The sequence below is a fragment of the Pseudomyrmex gracilis genome, unplaced genomic scaffold, assembly GCF_002006095.1.
Source record: "Pseudomyrmex gracilis isolate BER0280 unplaced genomic scaffold, ASM200609v1 scaffold_339, whole genome shotgun sequence".
NCBI classification, from domain to species: domain Eukaryota; kingdom Metazoa; phylum Arthropoda; class Insecta; order Hymenoptera; family Formicidae; genus Pseudomyrmex; species Pseudomyrmex gracilis.
The window spans coordinates 20,520-43,240 of NW_018020923.1; the positions used below are offsets into that span (position 1 = coordinate 20,520).

The 22,721-nt window shown below is 36.9% G+C and overlaps 1 protein-coding gene across 5 annotated transcripts in view; it reads right to left on the bottom strand.

Moving 5' to 3' along the window:
• Nucleotides 1-992: 992 nt before the first annotated feature.
• LOC109860167 (cysteine-rich secretory protein 2-like) overlaps nucleotides 993-22,721 on the bottom strand; it is a 52,308-nt gene continuing 30,579 nt past the window's right edge. For all 5 annotated transcript variants that reach the window (XM_020439068.1, XM_020439071.1, XM_020439070.1 and 2 more), the window contains 5 exons: nucleotides 16,984-17,074; nucleotides 15,007-15,143; nucleotides 9,613-9,758; nucleotides 8,731-8,937; nucleotides 993-3,303 (listed from right to left, as the gene is read on the bottom strand). In XM_020439068.1, the coding sequence (XP_020294657.1) occupies nucleotides 3,048-3,303; nucleotides 8,731-8,937; nucleotides 9,613-9,758; nucleotides 15,007-15,143; nucleotides 16,984-17,065 (828 nt within the window). In that variant the 5' untranslated portion in view covers nucleotides 17,066-17,074 and the 3' untranslated portion in view covers nucleotides 993-3,047. The remainder of the gene's footprint in view (nucleotides 3,304-8,730; nucleotides 8,938-9,612; nucleotides 9,759-15,006; nucleotides 15,144-16,983; nucleotides 17,075-22,721) is intronic.

Genomic DNA, 22,721 nt, shown 5'->3' on the forward strand with positions numbered 1-22,721 from the left:
GAGCTTAAAGTTTGTACTGGTGCTAGTTTGTCGTGTCTCAGACATAGTTTGAAAAACATTCCTAAGCTCTTGGAAGCAAAAAGACCATGCGCTCGGTTTACCACTAACTCGAATTCACCGACTGTGCATTCTCCTAAGCTGTGAGGCGGAGGGATGGGGAGAGGGGAGGGAGGAGAGAGGATGATCCGCTCTTCCCTTCCCTTTAAAGCTCATCGATTTATTCGCCACATAATTCTACTTAATCCTTCGATTCTCTCTGATAACGAATAAATATTTCTGCGCGATTAAAGGCGTCGCGCAACTGCGCAACGTGTCGCTTATCTTCCTCATTCACAAAAACGCGGTAAAACGTTGGTCAAAATTTAACGTCGCATTAAAAAATTTATCAACAAAAAGATTAAGAGCTCTTTTTTCACATTACACGCGCGTTAGCGCGAATTGTCTGGCGTAACACGCGCGTTTGTTGTTATAATAATTTTTTTGTTAATGCAATATTACAGCCGTGCAAATTATTTTAGCGATTATGCGAAATGAAGAGAATTAAAATTGCAGCTGTGCCGATGGTTAAGTAAATAACGAAATCACAGAGTGTAATATTTACAGGACGTTTATTCTGTAAATGGACAAAAAGTAATACAGTTTGAACATTTTATTTGAATTGTTACATATATATATATATATACTATATTATACTTTTTTAACTTCTTACGTACTGACAATCTAACATCATTGATCACGCTCGCCATTTGTCACATACATATATTGTTGCTCGACTCATGTTATTTGAGTACAATTTACGATTCACAATTTATCTTAACTCTTTACCGTATTTTTTTATATATATACGCTCGCAATTTCAATTTCAATAAAGATAACACAAAATTTTCATCGGAATTATGCGCTATATCAAGCTATATTTTTATCGAATCGTATACGCTATATGTTAAACTTGTCTCATTTTTTCAGAACGCTTTGAATATATAATATTTTTTTTGAATTTTTTAATATTTATTTATTTGGAAATATTTTGCAACATTTCAAGAATTACTATTTTTAAGGATCGTCTTCTTCAGTCGATCAGTTAAACTTTTCGAAAATTTCTCGTTTCTTTTTTCACTTGTATATATTGTTTTATTACGATTTTATATAACATTTGAAATATTTAAGAATCTTCAAAATATATATATTTAATTCTCTACAATAAATTGCGCGCGGTAAAGAGTTAAATTTAACATTTTCGACCTGATTTTATCCGAGCCGCGTTGTACCGCGTAGATATACGTAGTTTTACATCTAAGATAAAAATAGCCGTGTTATTGATTATACTAATTAAAGAAAATTTCAAAATGTGTTTTGTTACATCATGACAAGAAACATCGACGCATCATCTTCTCTTAGTTTAATTTTTACATATTATTCTTCTTACTGTAGATGAATAAACTTAATAGTACGTATTTTTTTTTTATTAATTATCAGTTTTTCGATATGTGTAATTCGCCGGATTTATATATTTACAAGTTTTGTCTGATATTGTTGAGAATTGCAAGTCCGAGCGGATGTGTGTGAGAGAAATATGCGCATCAATATAAAATAGATAAAAAAAATTATACCAAACAGAATGAGACGTATCTGCTAAACAAATTTTCCGATTTGCTTATTTAAAGAATAATTTGCAATTTCGAGTACAAACTCTTGGGATAATTCGATAAAAGTGGAACGTCAATATTTAATGTAAGAATTAAAGACAAATCACTAAATATGCATGGTTATATTAAAAATAAAACACTAAATGTGTATGAAAATCACCAGGAGACGAACTTGACGAGTCACATTTTCGTAATTTTAAAAAAGAGCGATTTTGAAAGTAAAACGCATTTCTCCGTTACACATTTTACACAAATGCTTGTATCTCGGAATCTATCAAGAATTTCCCCTCTCGTTTTGAATAATTAAAAAATACTCGATATTAACTACCAAATAACACGAAAAACAGAAAATCGAAAAAAAATGGACTTATCAAGTTCTTCTGTAATCTTCATACGGTTCCATTAAATGTGTATATATATGGTGTCCTATTTTGGTAACTGTATATAAGCTTCTGAAATACGTATAATTGTAATTTCGCCTCGCATAAATTTATTAAGCAAAAAAAAAAAAGAAACAAAAACAATAAAAATAACGAAAGAATATACACGATATAAAATTATTATCTCGTGACAAAATTAATATAATTATTCTTTTTCCTTTGAATACGTACAAAGCGGATGTAAAATAAAATCGATTGACATTTGTTTGTGTTTTTCGAAATCACTTAACCTGTGCGTATTCAAAAGTTCAAGTAAAACGTTAGTTCTGAATCAGCCGTTTATGATATAATTCAAAGTTTGCAAAAATGGAAGATGGAGAGAAGCTACTGAAAAGTTGCTTGACGGGGGATCGAGAGTGTCAAAAAGTTCGCAAACCCAAAAAGTCCTTGATTCTGTCGTGATATCACGTGTCGGTTGCGTGTGCGTGAGAGAATCCTAGGGTTTCAGATTCCCTGAAGAAAATTCGAGGGTCAAACGGACTGTGTGAGGATCGTGTTCTAATGTATCTCTGCAATTTCGAAGGAATCGTTACGCGTAGTTCAGAATAATCGTTTAGAATCGCGTTGCGTAGGATTTCAATCGATCCGTTACGATCAACTTCCTTTGAAATCCGCGGTGTCTAGGCCTCTAGAGAAATCGAAGAAGAGCACACACAAATTCCACAATCACTTCGTCTGTGCCCATATTCCCATATGTTATTCCGTTCCACTCCCCCGTCCCTTCGTCCCTACGCCTCTCTCCCAACGAGGTCCTTTTCGAAATATCGCGACAAGCGTTTTTTTTTTTCCGGCTCGTCACCAAACAAATGGAGGTCATCAACGAAACAGCGCGATCCTCGTGCAAACGATCTGCAGCCACTTAGCTGCCATCATACCATTTACGTCAGGTCTGAGGTTGGTTTTAGCAGGACGATTAAATTATTCATGCACCCCGAAACGATGTGTTAAGAAGATCTCCCTCCTACCCGTGATGATAGTAGATCTTATCCTCGCAGTTGCACGTCGCACCGCAGAATTTTCGGCGTTCGCGACCCTCCTGAGTGTCCGTCTCGCAGACCCACGAGCCGAACGTTCTGACCAGTTCGGCGCAGTTCGACCACAGATCAACGTGGTAGCAGGCGTTCGTGCAAAGCTTGCTTCGCGAACAGTGATCCTTGCACATGCTGCACGGTTTGCCGGTTACGTACGGCAGACCCAGACGGCTCGCATAGTTTCCACTGTGAAGCAGAGAAGTGTCACCGATTACAAGAGAACAAGTATCGGAGCGAGAGAAATCGCCCGAGGAACGTCGAGAAACAAAATACGTAAACAAAAATATGCAAATATAATATGTGTACATAATTTTTATATATATTATATATGACCATCTTCTCTCTCTCTCTCTCTCTCTCTCTCTCTCTCTCTCTCTCTCTCTCTCTCTCTCGGCGGCGAAAAAAATGTTAACTTAATTAAACGTCGTCTCATTTATTTTATTCAGCAAATTTTTTAAATATTGAAACATAAATTCTATTACAGTGCGGAGTACACCGGTTCTTCTCTTGTGAAAAATGTAAAGACTGGAACGTGAATTTCTGTCGCGTGACAGAGAGAGATTTAAATTTAATGTCAGCGATATTAGTTTGTCATTCACTTTGACATTCACAGCGTGGAAAAATCTTATTTCCCTCTTTTCTTTTATGAGTAAAGCAGCTACCTCGTGTCGAGAGAAATATATATATATATATATATATATGTATATATATATAAAATTTTCTCTCGTGGTTTCTGTGGCCATTCTCAAATTATACGATGAGCATCTTTTTCTTTCTGCGATTCAAAATATCCAGTTTTATTCAATTTGCATACCACACACACAATGCATTTGTGCTATTATCATAACACATTGTTCGAATTACGAGACGGTATGTATATGTTGAGAGCGTCAACGTGTACTTATACTTAGAGAGACATAGCCCCCTCGCGTTTCTATTAAATAAACCCGGGACCCGTCAAATTCGAGAAGACCGGAGCCGTTCCGACACTCAAGAGGTGAGATTTTAACACGTTTGCTTAGTACGTGTGAATTAAAGCGAACATTAGTTGAGGAAATTCGGTCTCGAGATAAATTCGTTTCGGTAACAAATTTATCAAGCTTAAATCTCTTCTCTTTAAGTAACATTTACTCAATTGCAAACACGCGAGATCTCGCCATCGCCAACGTGAAACTCTTCGCGAACAACGCGTTCTTGAAAAAAATTGTCCCTCCGAGAGAAAGATCTATTCCTTTGGGCTCTCGTTGTAACTGCGTCTCTTAAAATAATCCCTGCCACTTATTCCAGGATACTTCCGTATAATGGAGTAAAAATACTTTCGGCCGTTTTATCCATTAGCTATGCGCATTAACAAAAAGCTCCTGGAAGGACTATCGAGCAATTTGCAAATGGGCCACCGAATTTACATTCAAAGTATTTTTCGGGAAACGAGTCGCGCGCGCGCGTCTTAAACGATCGCGCGACTCGTCTCCAAAGGCAAGTCCGCAGCATGCTGTATATATACATATATATATATATCCACGAAATTAATTACGAGATACAGACGGTGGCAGAGAACCGGCGGCAAGATAAAAGGAGGAATAAGATGGCCCACCTTACACGTGACACGGTTTATTTATTCAGGACCCGGGCTACTGATGGCGGCGGCGGCGGCGGCGGCTATACGACCGCGCCACCATCCAGCGCTTCGCTTTTCGCGAGAAATAGGTCAGGCGTCAAATACACTACTGAAGAATGTGCGATGCTTAGCAAGGAGGTGCAGATCGACGTATGAAATAGCATACGAAATGATTCTAAGAGACTCTTTCGCGAAATCCCGCGTCTTATTCGAGGTGCTGCGCAATTTCACAAAATTATGAACGATCTTAAAAAATCTCTGTTTATATTATTCTTGAATTTTTGGTGAATTTTTTTTCACGCGTAAACGTTTTGAGAGAACACGCGGTCTCAAATATAATTCGCAACTTGAGATCAAACATCGATTAAAAATGAATTTTACGAGAGCGAGGCACGCGCAAAACGATTTTTATTCGTTTCGAAAATAGAAGCCTGATGAATCCGGAGGTAAATTTCCGCGTTTGCACCGGAAAAGCTAATACGACGACTGTATATATGCATCCGTGCGTTAGTATCTCGTCTTGTAACATGAATATATGAAGCTGCGGTGAACTCATCGCCGATCGCATTAGTGCGGATCTCGCGGAAAATTTATCGGGTCTGCGTATTGCGGAGGATCGATATGAGCGATATATAGCGTCGCGATTTGTAGGAATCCTTAGTTCAGAACTGGGTCGCTGGCATTTTTGTACGGACTGCAGCAGCGATAAATTGCGAGCCGAAGGCCGAAGCGTATTCTAATTGCGCGGGTCGTTCGCGCGTGAAATGTCGCCGACGGAGAAAATCATTTATTTATTGTCACTCACTCGTCGTACGAGCTCGGCCCGTGAATGCAAGAGTAGCAACGAGATTGAATATAATCCTTCGCTGTGGATTTTTTTCATAAAATCGACATATTAGCAAGCGTATGAAATATTTGTACGCGCGACAAACGAGATTCGTTTATATTAAACGAGCCGAGGAACATATTTCCTTCTCTTTTGTTTCTAAAAAAATTAAATATAAGTTTTTTATTTGCGCAAATTATTGGCAAATGTCAAATTGACGCTTCTTTAAAAACAAACTTGAATATTATTCTCTCTCGCTAAATAATATAAATATCTTTTTCATATTATATAAGTCTGTGTCACTTCTATCTTTATATTCTAAAGTCTCTTGATTAATTTATATATTTTATATATTTCCATCCTTTCTTTCTTACTTCTAAAAAAACAATCAAGTAATCATTCTTTTATAGAAAATCTCTGCGGAAAATTCTTATTCGCGCGTATTTTTTTAAATCTTGATTAATTTATATCTTATATAATTTCATCCTTTCTCTCTCGCTTCTAAAAAAAAAAAAAAAACCAAGTAATCATTCTTTTATAGAAAATCTCTATGCGAAAAATTCTTATTCGCGTACGTATCGTACATAAGTTTCGCATTGAACATCTTGTATGCGCACTTTGTATCCGCGGTAGTCGGAACGAAAACCATAAATGCGCTGAGAAAGCGCGCCATATCTGGTGACAAAGAGAGTCGTCTAAGTGCCACAATAGGCATGACAAAGACGAACGAGCTATAACTCGCGCTGACGCTGCATATATACCGCACTACTGGTGTCACCAGTTTTCCTTGTTTTCCTTGCTTACCGCGTTCCACCTATTTTCCCCAAGCGGGTTACGTACATTCTCCTTGTCTCTCTCTCTCTCTTTCTCTTTCTCTCTCTCTTTCTCTCTCTCTCTCCCTCTCTTTCTTACGTATATTATATAAATATAGGATTTACATATATTTCAGCGTGTCTAGGGAAAAGCTTACACGCCAGTCTCGCGCGAGCTTACGAACGCATATTGGTTACTTTTAGTTTTGTGCAAAAGGGCTCGCGACAGTAATCAAGTCCGTGGGAAAAAAGTTTATTACCGAATACGCTTAAAATAGTGTGTGTTTGCCCGCGTGACGATAAATTATATAAAAATTGCAATATTCGAGATGCGAATGAACCTTAAGTAAAGGAGACCGAAACAAATTGGCGTAAGAGGCAAGAGAGGTTGACGATGTGATTTGTTTTCAAATTTATTGCAACACAACGAAGAAGAAAGAAACGCGAAACACAATGGTTTTATGTTACAAACGCTTTAATATAAAGACGAAACACACTGCCAAAAAACACCTGCTCTCCTGGTCTCCTCTAATTTAGCGCGTCCTAGATGTGTAATAATTACATCAATTTTCTTGTTATTAATATCAAGTTTTAATAATAAATAATTTTCTTGAACAATCTTTTGAAAGACAAAAACATTTTCGAGACGTTTCGGCACAAAATAACTATTTTGGACGTTAACTATAATACACATTGCTGTGAACGAAGTTCTTGTTTAAATGTGACCACCGTTGCTAAGTAGTGCTGTACAAAGAATGGATTGTTGGCGCACTTTAATCAAGCATTTTCCCTTGGTTTCCGTTCTCTCTCTCTCTCTCTCTCTCACGCTCTTCTTCTTTCTCTCTTATTTATTCTACTTTCGTTAATGCTTCAACAATCAGCTTTGACCTCTCTTTCGACGCGCGAATGTTTCGACGTAGCTAAGGCCGCTTTGACGATGTCTCGCGCGCTACTTTCGCCCAAGTTTACGGTTAACCGTTCCAATCCGCGTTTCCCTCCAGCAAATTATTGCGTCAATTCCATGCTAATGAACTAAGTTCTACTTGTGGCCCAATTGCAATTGCCGTTACACAGAGAAACAGCTGTGTATCATAAGTCAACGGTATACACGGCACGCTTTCCGGCGAAAATGATCACATTGTTACCTTATGCACCGCCAATATAATTAATACAATCATGTTTGAAAACACGATTGAGATCAGAAATGATTGAAATCTATGTCGGGTCTGCTGCGAACGCGAATTACGAAAAACATATTATTTTAACACGTATAAATTACGCGTATCTGTTAATAATACAACAATTATTTAAGCAAGACAAATTATTATTGTATAAATAATAATTTTATATTATATAATACAAATTACGTGTATCTATTAATATATCAACGATTATATAAGCAAGACAAATTATTAATGTGTAAATAATATAATTGTGTATTATATAAAAGTAGTTATGTAGTTTATATATTTGAGCAATATATTTAATATACTAATATTAAAGAGATATTTATACTGCACACACAGTAAAACATCATGCGTATATATTAAACTTTTCTTGTATTTACCTCTCGTTTTAATTATTACTTCAATGTAAAATTAACATACTAACCGATATGTTATTATTTTTGTAACGATTTTGTGTGTTAAATTTATGTCAACTTCAAACAATCTAACATTTTGCGTCATTTAGAAATGAAATATTATTTTGAGTGCTTTTATACGATTATTAATAAAATTATTTTAATTAATCTACATGTCTCAGAGTCAATTAAACATTCTGGGAAATGTTAAAGTAAATCTTAAGACAGTCACTTTTTTGACATACAACTAATCAAATTTGAAATAATCAAATTTATTTAAAGTCAAAGTTAAAATAATAATTACTAATTTAACACAAAAAGTAAATGTTTTTCAAAGTACGTTTTTTACGAGATTATTGTAACTACTCTTTTCCATGTGGTTTTTAAATTATTGTATTTTATTCTTACATCACACTTAAAATCAAAATAACAAATATAAATGTAAATTATTGCAATTATATAACAAATGTATTGTGTCAATTACTTAACATTACTAATTTGTCAATAAAGTAACACGTGACGAACGCGAGTTAATTCAACTTAAATTTAGGATAAATCTTCTTTAGGATAATATAGAAAAAATAAGTCTCAGGATGTTCGCTAACATTAAAGTTAACATTTTCCTTGTTTACCGTGCACGCGTAGAAGACCAATTGATCGCGAATGCATCCTCTCTTTTCAGGAGAAGAATGCGACGCTTGATCTACTTGCACGATGATACATGCAGAATGTGAGATAGTAACACGCGCGCGTATGAATTCGAATTGGGACATACCTCGGAGCATAGTTGCAAACGTACATGTAGAAGTCCTCGCCGAGCGGGCCCTTGCCGCCGGTGCAATGGCTCACTCCGCATCCGACTAGATGCGTTGTGGCCCACACCACCTGCGTGTAATGGCCGATCTTGCGGATCTCATTCGTCGTATTGGTCCCGTACTTGAAGTCCCTATACTCCATGTACCACATTCTGATGGGGAAGTTCCTGCAACATTCCGATGAAGCATGGCTCGCTGAACCGATTTCACGTGACGGACTATATCCTCTCTGCGTGCGATGTTAAAGCGACTCTCTCTCTCTCTCTCGCGTCGCTGATGTTTGTAAAGCTCTTGTCTCCGTGACGGAAACTCCGCGCTATATATACCGTATGTACGTATATACATACCACGGACCGTCTTCCACCCGCGAGTAAATCTAATTTTAAACTTCGCTGACACAAAACCGATTTTCTAATTAGAAGGCGTCTTTCGTTAGCGCGATAGAATCTTTCGCGACACGACGCGCGAACTACAGTCGTCCTTGAGAGAAACGAAGAGATTGTCATCTCTTGATAGTCCAATTTTCAATATCGCGTAATTTCGTCCTCCCCGGAAGCGAGATTTACTTCTTCTCGTGCGTTTCCGCGATCGGATATTATCTACGTACATATATATATATATATACGCGCACAGTCATTTCGGATAATATCTTTTCGCAAAGTTCCATTAACTTACACGTATGTAAATATAAGCGGTTTCGCAATTAACGGTACAATTTGTGATAGATAAACTGCCGCGTATTTTCGCGGAATAAAGCGCGCGTTTCGGAGTACACCTGTGCAAATATACCGACTGTGCAACGCGACTCGCTAACTAGAAGTAAACAAAATTTAATATCTCACCAGAGAGTGCGACTTGTGCTTATGAAAATGTTTTGTCCACTTTGGCCGAAGCCGTCCAAATACAGACCGGTTGCGTTGTCGTGCACCAAACCGAGACAGCGATCGGCCCATCTCTGCGCTGCCTTCGCCAGACCCGAGTGCCATTTCTGAAACGACAGAAAATAAGTGTTTGAAAAATTATTAATCACACTCCGAAACGAAAATACGCGACGGACCGCGCGCGCGCGTCTGTGATGTCTCTCCGCCAGCAACTATCGTCACTGTTGCCCGAGTATTTCAATATTCGGAGAAGCTCTCGCGTTGTTGTGTATATATATGTGTGTGTGTGTGTGTGTGTGTGTGTTACACTTTGAAGAAGCTCGGAACTTAATTAAATTCTTGTAAGACAGGTTGCAGTCATGAGAGCGGCACACAAAGTTTTTCTTGCATACGTAAATACTCGTGGCAAAAGTTTCTTAACTCGCCTGCGGATCCTTAATTGCTCGTTATATGCAAATACAGCAGATTTTAAAACCATAATATTCATTTCGCACAGAAGCAAATATTATACGTTCTCGAGTTTTTTTTTTTTCGCGAGAAGACGCAGCGCTTTTCCACATAATTTCTCTCCCTTTTTTTTTTTTTTTTTTTTTTTTATACTTTACGAGCTCGATATCGAGGATACGTAGCGAGACTATGTATATGTTGTACGCGCCGCGTTAATTCACCGTAATGAAACAACACAGACGCAACGGCGCGGCTGGATTACTCGATATGAAAAACGATCGAAAGTTAGCCGCAGCAATATCCGGATATCGCGCGCGCCTACATTACGCTTAAGGAACTTGGAATCTATTGGAACGGAAATCTTTTATACGACGCTCTTCCACTTATGCTCTTCAAGGCGACTCTTTATTTTTCATCTTTTATAAAGAAACGTCTGAATTATAAAATTTAATTCTATAAAAACGTGATGTATTTTTAAATTAAAGTTTTGTAAATACTTAAAGATCTCTTGAAGGGCGGCTTCCGGTTCGAAATGATAAATCCAAGAAAAGCGTTAGGAAATCGCGGTCGCTAGTGCGAACCAATGCTGAACGTTTTGCAATAACTTACAACAAATTTAAACAAGACGTTTCGACTATTTATTTTTTAGCCATTTTCAGTTGTTCACAAATTAATGAATTAATGCAAAATTAATATAAACATAATTGTTACATAGTCACTAAATATGTTGAGTTGTCAAGAAATTATATAAAATTAAATATGTTAGATAAAATTGTCTTTTGATGTCTTTTGTTGTTTCACTGCAATTATGAGAAAGGTTTTACGTAAGTATTTTTTTTGTCGCAATAAAGAACAGATTACTTTTAGTTTTACTTTGGTTTTTGTTATTGATATAAAATAACTTTGGGATTTGACCGCACTAGATTTTTTTATGCTGCATAAGTCAGAAAAAATAAGAGCGAGAATCATTTGCGCGTCACAACTACTTTGTTAAGTACTTTTGTATCACGTTGGTATATTGTGTAATTTCAGTTTTTTTTATTAATATTAACGAAATTATTGTCAGTTTAGTCGATTTGTTAGCGTGGTAAGTAAGGCAACTATATTTTACGGACACGTAAAATGATTATAAGATTTATAAAAAGTTTAGCGGTTATGTTGCAATATGTAAGTGTAATAAAGAAAGGTAATAAAGAATATAGCAAATTGCAAGCACGTAGCTCTCGTATTTTTTTATATTTAGCTGGCTGTCTTATATATCTCATTTGGGATATACGACAGTTTTAAGATGTATGTTCTGTATTACAGCGCTTGCGTCTGCGCGAACAGTACTAAACTTTTATCCCGCGATTTAATCTCAGCATTTTCCTTAAGCATTTTTTTGTCATTTTTGCTTGTTATTTATCAATTAATAATACATAAGGTTCATGCATAATGTTTTTGTTTTTTTTTTTTTTAATGCGTTTTGCATAAGTAAATATTGGAAGATGTTATTGGAAAAAAAAGTTTTGTAGTTTAAAATTTTTCCTTGAGTTGTATATCCCATCCATACATGACCATGTAACCTACTTTATAAGATATGTAGCAAAATTGCAAGAGTTTTTGTAAGTTTTTTTTAAGTATGAGGTATAAAGATTTTGTACTTGAAATTTTTTTAAAGTAAAAAACAAGTATGACGTTTTTTATTGGTATAGTTTATTTGTCTTCACTATTATAAAACTATTTCGTAAATAATATTTAATGGTAATATAATGTACAATTAAGAATATAATATACAATTAAAAAGTTTTAGATTTTAGTGGCTCATATATCGGATTAAAGTATCATAATGATTTATCATAATGATTATTAGATGAAATTATTTGTTATTATTTATTTGTTGTATATAAAATTAATAGTTTGTGATATAATAATATAATAACATTTAATAAATAAACATTTAATAAATATTATTTGTTATAATTAAAAAAACTAAAAGTTATTTATTATTAATATAAATTATATAATTATTTAAAAGAGAAGAGAAAGCTGTAATGTAACAATGTTTGCTTTTTGCGCCACGTTAACTTTGATTTAAAATATTCTCTTGTACATATATATATATATAATTTATATATTTAAAATATATATATAATATATATATATATATATATATATATATATGTATATATAAATTCTCAATACCAGCCAATATTCCAAGAAATTATATCGCGCTCCGAGCTTCGCCGAGAAACCCGGATAACAATCGCATCTACGGGATAACTTTTGCCGAAAGTAGCTTTCACGGTGATGTCGTTGGTAGTTTCCGCGGGAAAAGAATTTAAGTGGGAAGTCGTGTAACTTATAACCAAGCTAGAGATTGGCTGCGTGAAAGGAACGACGAGTAAACGGGAAAGAGACTCGGAGATGGTTTAACCGCGTAGACACCTGCTCTCATCCCCAAATATAAAAGTACATTTTCCAAAAGGCAACTTCGGTAAGTGAAAGAGATCTGACCTTATGAATTTCAGAAATTGCAAAACACTCTCTGGAAAAAAGCTGCGCGATCATAAATTCAGTTGTATACTTTTTATTTCGTTATTAGCGATTATATAATTCTTATTTTGTTATAAAAAAAAAACATTAAGTTATCTTTGTGCACGTATAGTATTAATTAATCAGTAAATATTGCGTTTCCGTCTAACACATTCTTCACGCCGATTTCGCGATGAGAAACAACGAGAAATGAGCGAAATATATATATACATATATATATATAGTACGCACATATATGTTTACTAGGTATGCAGACCGGGTAATAATGTTGAGATGTGTAAGGCGGAAATTGAAATCTTGTGCGCCGTACTCCGCAGCAAACTGCGAAAATTCGGTTTTCTGATCAAGTAAACCACTTTCGTAAGGTAAATCTCTGATAAAGTCCCGCGTCATTTTTCTTGTGTATGCATAGCACATTTAATATATTCGGACGTTGAGCAAGTCAGTGATTTGTTTATTTTTGTGTTTTTTTTTCGCAAGAATTACGCGTATATTCAATATACAATACAATTTTTATTATTTAATTACAACCGCGATCGAAAGTGAGTTGCAAAAAATAAATTCTCATCAAATCATCAATTATTTGTTAAATTTTCTATACGCATGTCGTTGACATGTTTTATATTATTAATCAAATAGAAGAAAAAGCACGCGCTCTGGGAAGATATAACAATAATTGCTACAGAATTTACATTCAGCAGTTTTGATAATTTTCTACGGAATATGCGGGAAATCGCGAAACGAGCAGATAATGAGCGCTTTCGTCGCTTAATTTTAATCAGTCTAATTAACAGCGCGCGTTATCTACTGCGAAGTTGCCGAAAATTCGAATTAAATGCGCGCGAAAGGTGAATTGTGTTGTTGATATTTTTGTGCTGTTCGCGCTTGCATTTCCCGGGAGAACTGTTTCTCCATGACGAACGATAATTATTTCTTCGAATGGTTTTGTTCAACTTTTTGGGAAAAAAAAAATTATCTCGAATAAGCTCATTTTATTAAACATACAATGTGCGCGCGCACACACACATGCAATTATTGAAAACTGAATTTGCCGAGTTAGTGGAATGAAATTTTAAAATTGAGATACTGATTAAGTAATGTGCATAATTGCGACTCGTCAAGTCCTGTCCAGAAGAAATTCGAGAATCGATATCTCGGAACAGCGCCAGTCAACAAGCTATTCTTATTTCTGTAAAGAGAGAGAGAGAGAGAGAGAGAGCAAGAGAATCGCAGAAATGTCCGAGTCGCGGAATTCAAAAAGATCCCATTTTGAAAAGTGACGGCGCCGAAGAAACGTCGAAAGATGGGATTTCAGGAAAATCGATGAAACATCAAAGCGGACGTTTGCTATTATTCGAACAGAACGGAAGGGAAGAAAGCCATTTCAATCATGAATCTTGCGTTAGAAAATTCTACGAAACTCGGTGCACGTTGGATCTGAAAAAGGATCGAGATTTTGTTTTTTTTTTTTTTTTTAGAAAATGCTTAAAGTAAAATGCCCGCGGCGAACAACATCGCGACGAAGAAAAATCGCGAACCCATGTCTATTAATATTGTCTCATAATATCGATAAAATTCCGAAGTTCCTGCATTTTATTGTTCGCGAACGCAGAGAGAGAGAGAGAGAGAGAAACACGCTATCCGCGAAGAGATACAACAATGACAAGTACATCAAAGTACTCGAATATCGACTATCGACCGCGAGCGTTGCAACGACAACGAATAAAAAAAAAAAAAAAAGGAAAAAAAACGAAAAGTTTTGAAATATCGCGACGATCTGCGATGAAATTTGTAGAAAAGTGGTTGTATCGCGCGACCGCGAAAGCTCGCGAACGTTCCGATGAAGCGTGTAACGTCTGCTTCTGTGTAAAAAAAAAAATTTTACTTTGAAGTTCGAGTCACTCGAATCGCAGGTGTCGATCAACGAAAAATGGAATAAATGTACTGACTTCCGCAAAAATATCGATGTTTTTTTTTCTATTTTTTTTTTTTACAGCAATTACGTTCTATTTTGCAATGTGTCAAAGCAAGTTTATGAGAAACTTGTTGTACGTGGGTATTGCGCGTGATCAAGTGCAAATTTCCGGAAGCAAATTTGCTCGAACGCGGGTATAGCACATGGGGAATGCTTCAAAATAATAAATTTTGTCGGTAGAGTCTTTGATTTTTTTTTTTCATAATCATCGATTGCGCACGGAGAGTCCAGCTCACTTGGCGCAGCGATAATAAAAAAAAAAAAGAAAAAAAAATCGAACAGAGAGAGTTGCGATTCGACGCGCCTTGAAAAGGCGCTTGCGAACGCAGCGTTCGTTCCGACTGACCCATCTGAAAAATTTTCTCCTTGTTAGAAAGGAATACGAATGAAGTCCTTACCATGACAAGCATGTTGGCGGCAGGTGGCTTCACTTGCGTGCGAAAGTAATTGTGAGTGTCGACGATCTTCTGCCGCACCTTACTGCTGGTGGTCCTTATTAGCTTGACGGGGACTCGGTCGCCGTACAATCGTGGCGCTGAAAAACAAAAAAGGAGATATCTCCTTCCAATAACCGACATCTGTCGCCGACGAAATGGGTTCAAATCCCGAAGAACCTTACTCTACTCTCTCGTTTTTCTTGCCAACAAAGGAAGAAGAAACCTTCCCTCTGCGAGTCGGGAGACGGAAAAACGAGAAGCTCTACGAGAAGCGCGCATTTTGCTCTCCGGTAGATTATTTGAATAAAAACATAATAAAGAACGAAGGAGGGGGAGGGGGGGGAGAAAAAAAGAAGAGCGCGCGTAGAGAATTCCGCGTGCAATTAGAATGCAAAAGTTTTCGCACATTGGATTTTCCGCGCATCGAGTTCTATTTTCGTTAATGAGACTCTCGTCTTTTTCTCTCTCGCGATCGAAAAATTGAGAATTTTCGAGATAGTTGGCCGTGTAGAATTCGATAGACAATGTCGCGCGCATCTTCTGGGCAATCACGGGAATCGATTCTTTTGAAATCGGCTTACTCGTTTTTACGCGCGCGGAAACAAGCGGTAGCAGTCTTTTCCAATCACGACGCGCGATGCCACAGTCTTTCCCCGTATATAGTCCCGGGGATCGAAAACGACTTTCCGCTCCTCGCGCTCGCGATGCACCTCGCGAAAGCTGTCCGATTCTTTCCGGGAACTATCATTCGAGAATGCCCGTCCGATGGGATAACGACTGAAAATGGCAGCGTTTCGAACGGAATACCTTTCCGAATAGTTACACGCCACGTTCTACTCGACGACTCGTATAAACGCAACGCGCGTCCCGACTGTTGAAACTAATTGCGAGAATCCACATGAACCGTTATTTCTCAGAGATGTAACATTAATAACGGCAAATAAATGAAATGTTGATTGCATGTATATCAGAGTTGCAATGAATATTAAGCAGCGCTGCTCGATATTCTGTTCATTTATCGGCAACGATTTTTCACTCTTTGACCGAATAAAAATTAGTTCTAAATGTAAAAATAAAAGAAAATCTAAAAAAATAATAGCTAACAAACCGTTGCCGTTTCAACCGCGAATAGTTTTGATATCTAATTTATTTATTTATTTGCATTCTAATGAACTTAAATTAAATAAAACACATTTATTGTTACATAATAAGTACCTATGTATTTTTTTAGTACACACTAATAAATCTTAAATTGCAACAAAAATAAGATTAACAATTAAACTTATATCAATTTAACATATAAGTTTGTTTTTGACAATAAGTACTTAATTATTATATAATCTTCATTCTCTGTTATTAAGGATAAATAATTCTTTATAAGAATAAACAATAATTTTTAAATAAATAATTTTTCTGAAATAGAGTAGGAACGCGCATTTGAAATTCGAACAGTCTACGACTGACCTGTTGTCAAAACCTAATATTTACCAAATATTCGTTTATACTATACTAATATACTTAATTCTTCGTGGACTGACATGGGTCTCCCAGACCCAAAACTTTCAAACCGGTGTCTCTAGTTGAAATTAGTTTTTTTAAACGCTCATAATCTTCGAAACTACTAGAGATTTTTTAAATTTGTTTTTTTCTTTATCGACGCGGAATCGTTCAAATTCTCGATTCAAAAAACCAAAATTGAAAAAATATCGATTTTCTACGAAAATATAACCGCGATTTTAAAGTCGCGCGACTGGATCTCACAGATCCAGTCTGTCTAACTAGTCGTTAGTTTTGAAGTCTGTTCACCGGAAGAGTTAATATGTACTTAAACAAAAACAGAAGAGTGTCTTTTGTGCGCAGTTTAATACGAGAGAAGTAGCATCCTCTTGTTAACAGAAGAGTGCTCATGAAATACAACTAAAAGGTGTTTGTACTCACTGGGTTTGCTTCTGTGGATTCTTCGTGGTACAGCAGCTGGCAGTGCCAGAGCTATTAAGATGGTTATCCAGAGCCACTTCATTGTCGGAAACTGAAAACACACAAAGCGAAATTGTTTCATATGTTTTAAAATTCATACTTCATTGTTGCCGATGAGCATAAACAAACACATATATATACTGAGTGGAGGATCGATATCGAACCGGTCGAAGAAGCTAACATAGTTTAACAGAGTTCAACAAAGTTTAGACCATTTTTTTTATCTTTGTACACGATCGTTTCATCTTTTTCTCCGTTATTATTCACTCGGTCACCGGACTTTTCCTAGCCTGCACACGCGTGTATGTGTGTGTGTGTGTGTGTGTGTGTGTGTGCGCGTGCGCACGCGCATGTTTGCGCAACTACAGCCCGGCGACGCAAACTTTTGTCGTTGTGTGCGCGGCTCATTAATCACCATTCGCCTCGTCAACGGCAAATTTCATTATTTCTCGCCCGCGAAACTGGATGTCCACCCAGGTGCAACGTTATCAGGCTGCTATCAACCCTGACAACGGTACTACTATCATCAATAGTAGCGCGCTCTTCGCAGTGGTAAACGTCAAACGCAAATGGCACGTACGAAGACAGATTACGGTTGAACGTTATTCGCGTTCGCAACAACCACGCCGTGTGCGAACAAACTCTTCGATTCTTCGAAAACGGCTCACCAGGCGACAATAAAATGCATCGAAAGCGTGTCGATAACTGTTACGTTCTTCTCTCTCTCTCTCTCTCACTTTCTCTCTATTTCTCTCTTTCTCTCTCTCTCTCTCTCTGTCTAGTTTAATTATCGATGAATTTTAGAGCTGAATTTCAATATCTACATTAACTGACTGAAATTTTCACAGAAATTACGGAAATGCGCTTGCTTAATCGAGAACAACGTCACATTTTCGTCTCTCTTTTAACGACGAGATCAAAATTCGTCTTTTTCATCTGCTCTATCGCGAATACTTCGAGAGGAGACCGGGATATCAAAAGTATGCAAAAGGATTCGACCAAGCTGAACGACATCAAAGACACATTTTGTTTCCTCAGTTCCGCGTACATTCTTACGTCTGCTACTTTTCATTTTGCCTTTTGAAAGAATATCCTTAGCGTATCGCGAACGCGTATTTCAACTTCTTTCCATTTTATCGCTTTTTCTCTCTTTTTCTCTCTCTGTCTCTGTCTCTTCTTCTCTCTCTCTCTCTCTCTATCTCACTTTCTCTCTGTTTCTCTCTCGTCTTTTGGTTTTCAGAAGCGCATGCAAACTAGCTTAAGACGGATGATACATATGGATGCCTCTTGGCACGCTTCTCAACCTGATTAGATTTTGATCGCTCGACCTTGAAATCAGAGACAAGATCGCGCGAAGCATCCGCTCTTGACAAGTTGAAACACGAGTGTGTATTGAAAACTTTTTTCAAATAAACATTTTCGATTTTTGTCAGTAACTAAGTTTATCGCGCGTGATTTTTATCACGTTTTTTACTGCGTAAAAACGTTAAACAAACAAGTATATTTACTTTAATTTGCAATTGCAAACTTTTGCAACAAATATACTTTTTAAGCAGTGCTTTTACAGCAGTGTAACAAAACTTACGTATAATAAAATTAATTAATTATAAAAATAAATAAAAAAAGATTTTTTTTTTAATTTTTGTGTATAACACATATAAATTGTATAGGAGAACATAAGGTTTAATTTACTTTGTAAATTATCCACGCATAACTCGTATACCTAATTAGACTGATACGAACTTAACGGACATCCGGTACATTGCGTCGCGTGTACGAAAAGTATTGCCGACTCGTGTGTGATTTTTCTCGGGAAAACGCTAATGCTGACCAACCCCGAACATACGCGAATTTTGTTTTGGCGCAGATTGTTTACTGTTTGCTGCATCGACATGCTAAGCACATGGCGCGCAGATGTCCGAAAGTTGCAATAACTGTTCGCAATTTTGGCCGAACGCGTTGGCCAGTTGCGCCTGTGTGTTCGAAGAAAACGATAAAATAACAATAATAAAACAGCCGGGCATTTCTGCGACCCGAGCGATCTCTCCCTGGTTGTTGTCGCAACGATTCGCGATAACCCCCCGATAATTGTTCGTTTCAGTTTTCTATTTTTCATCACCACTTTATTCTTCCCCATTTTTATTCTTCCGTTCGTGACAACGCTGCTTTCGCGCTGCCGTCAGCTTACTGTTTTTTATTCACAAGTCCGTTGTGAATTATCGAGTCTTGCAATATAACGTCGTGAAAACGTTGTAAAAATTTGTTTTGCATTTAATGCGCAAATACATCGAGTTTTACGTTGTATAATATCTCGCGTGTAAACTTTAGCGCTACACGTATATATACGCGCGCGCGCGCAAAGCGTCTTGTGCATTATTCCAAAATCGTTTATCTATTGACTGAACACACGAACCCATCTCTCTTTTCGTCAAAGCGTGCAAGCGACGCTCCACGCTCCAGAGCTTGCCCGAGGGTTAAAAGGGATGTGTGACCAAAGCACTATCACATATTCACCATTTATTGGGCGTTTGATGCATCGTGGCGTAGACAGATATAGTTTGTTCTAATGCGAATAGCGGCGTGCCTTTATAGCGCGCGAACGCCGTTAGTAGTAGAAGTGAAGAACGCGAGGTCAGCCACGTCCGATCAAAACCGCTCGTTACCACTGAAATTGTTTGTACCCGGTGTTCATTTTTTTTGCTGTTAAATCCTCAAACTTTTCTTAACATTGCTTGCATCGTATTTAAAGTGAAGGATTTATTATTGGATTTACAGCCAATTTTTTCACTTCTAGATAACTTTTCGATAACTTTATATCTAGAAGATATCTCCCAAAATTGGTTCTCCTTATTGAGTTCTCAGAAGGATTTATCCAGAAGATAGCTATCGAGAGGTATGAAGAAATCGGCCGTTAGAGAATGTAACATTAATTATGATTAATTCTTCGTGGCCAGATATGGGTCTCCCAGACCCCATACAGAAATTGCGCATTGGCACAATTTCTAGAAAAAATTATTTTTTTTTTTTTTAACGCTTGCATCTTCGAAACTACTAGAAATTTTTTTAATTTGTTTTTCATCGACGCAGAGTGTTTAAACTTTTGACTAAAAAAAAAGAGAAATTGAAAAAATATTGATTTTTTGCGGAGATATTCGATCTTAAAGTCACGTGGGTCTCACAGACCCGGTCCGACTAACTCGTCGTTATTTTTGAGATCTGACCACGAAGCGTTGATTATCATATATCAAATTAGGATGCGCTATAACAAAAAATATATAATATACATTATATTTCTGAAAACAATTTCCACATCCAATGTGTAGAAATTGTTTTTGTGATAAAATCAATTTCTCTTGCGTTCGTGAATGTTATGATTTGCTAAAAGATAAGTTGTGGTAAAGAAAAATTAATAAAAAACCACACACACACACACACACGCACACACACACACACACACGAGTGAACACACGCCGCACACATGTAAATCTATATTGTAACGCGATATTATTGTGAGATTCGTTGCCCCTCGGGTTACATGCACAACAAAGGAAGGAACTTGTCGTTCCTTCCATCAAGATTCAAAAGCGATGGTTCGTCAATAATGTAAAGGAAATTTCCACAGTCTGGGAGTAAGCTCGGGGGCGCACTCGCATTTAATTTGTAACAAAGTTCCGTGGCCGGCGAAGTATGTCGAGATGACGACGTTGCGCGTTGTCGCGTGAAACATGCAGCGCGTAATATTGGCCGCGTGTAAATTGCTCATAAATATTTTCACTTAATTTCGCAAATCAAGCCTGCGCGTGCGCTCGAATAACACACGAGCGTCAAGTCTCTCGTTTATAATTAAAACCGTAATCGCGCGAAGTCGGCTACCGGATGATTTAAACTTGTCGTCGGAACAATACGGTTTCAGATTTAAGACCGTGCAACAATCACGTTATTATTTTCATCAACGACCGTGACAAATTCTCTCTTGTTTTGTTTTTTTTTTTTTTGGCTAAAGAAACGTGTACTCTTTCGCATTATTAACCGCGACCGTGATTTAACACGTGATCGATGATGACGGCCAATTTTATTCAACTATTTGTGCGCCGTGTTCATTTACCTAAATAGATTAAAATACATAGAATCAACCGACGCAAATATAAATACGAGGTCGTATTATTCGGGATATTAATTAATATTAGCTACTACAAATAGCTGCGTTGCATTTTGCAGAGTTTGTAAGCGGCTGACGAATCGGATAATAGAATTAAGAATAATGTGACGTTAATGTTCACAGACAAATGTTGATTGAAACGTTGCATATGGCGAGAACGAGATGCCAATAGAGTGAGTTGTGAAAAGGATGAGAATCATGGGGGGGAAGATAGGGTGGTAAAAAGGGAAGAGAGTGTCGAAGAGTGTCGCGTAAAGAGAAACGGTGCGAGCAGAGATAGCAAAGAACTGCTCTCCAAAGAGAGATCTCAGTGCGAAGAAGAAAGAACGGCCCGGCCGTATCGTGCGGTATGTGTCAGTGCTAAAGTAGATTCTATATACCAGTGCTGTATGATTCTATTTTTATTCGACAAGAAGACTAGAACTATTTTGTTCTACAAATAATCGTGTGCTTTTACACACGTGACAAAATCTGTTAAACCAAGAAATATATAAAGGGCGGCTTGCGAGCCGTTTCCAGGATGTTGTGCGGAAACTGTACGTGTGTATATATATATATATATATATATATGCATACACTTGTAACGAGTTCAACTTGTAAATTTGTACAAGTGAGTATTTTTTGAATTGAAATCTCAATTCTTTTTTCGCAATATTTTAAGATTAGTTAGGGGGGTATCCGAGGTCTCTCATATGTGAGATGCAAATCCAGCATCCCGTATGAATTTAAGAATTGAAATTTCAATTCGAAAAATACTCGTAAAAATTTACAAGTTGAACTCGTTACATGTGTATGTGCATATATATATATATATATATATATATATATGTTATACACGTACAGTTTCCGCTCAACATCCTGGAAACGGTTTGTAGAGCCTTATATATTTCTTGGTTTAATTTCAACGAGCCTTAAATCATTATTAATTGTTAAAATCTGTTGAGTTGTTAAAAGATTTGTTTTCTCGCAAGAAGGGAACAAAAATAATTTCTTGTATTTCTCGCAAAAAAAAATTAATAAAATTATTGCAAATTATTTTTCTTTTGGTCAATATCTTCACATAATATACGAGTTTTCGTAACGCTTTTATTTTTTTTGGGGGGGGGAAAGACGATTACGAATAAAGTGGCAATTTGACTTAAATTACACACCCGTGTGTTACAAGTCGCGAGGCATTATCTAAATATTGACACAATATGATTACGTCGTTTATCTCCTCCCTCGTTATGGCACAAAGGTCGAATTACAGGGCCGCGAAAGACCCTCTTTGACTCTCCGGTGCGGTCGGAAACGAGAAACTTTATCGATAGTTCCACATTCCCTGCCATTAAACGTGGCTTTCGCATTCAACTGAATACCGAAGTATCTCGCTAATGGGTATACTCGGGGCTTTTATGCGTTAAACTCCGAACGAATCCACGTTTGTTAGTGCGCTTCGCGACATCGTTACTAACAAACGAAGTCGTGACTCGATTGTTTGTTCTTTTTATCTCTGACAGTGCGCGCACACGTTGTACACATGCGTATCATATTTTTTTAA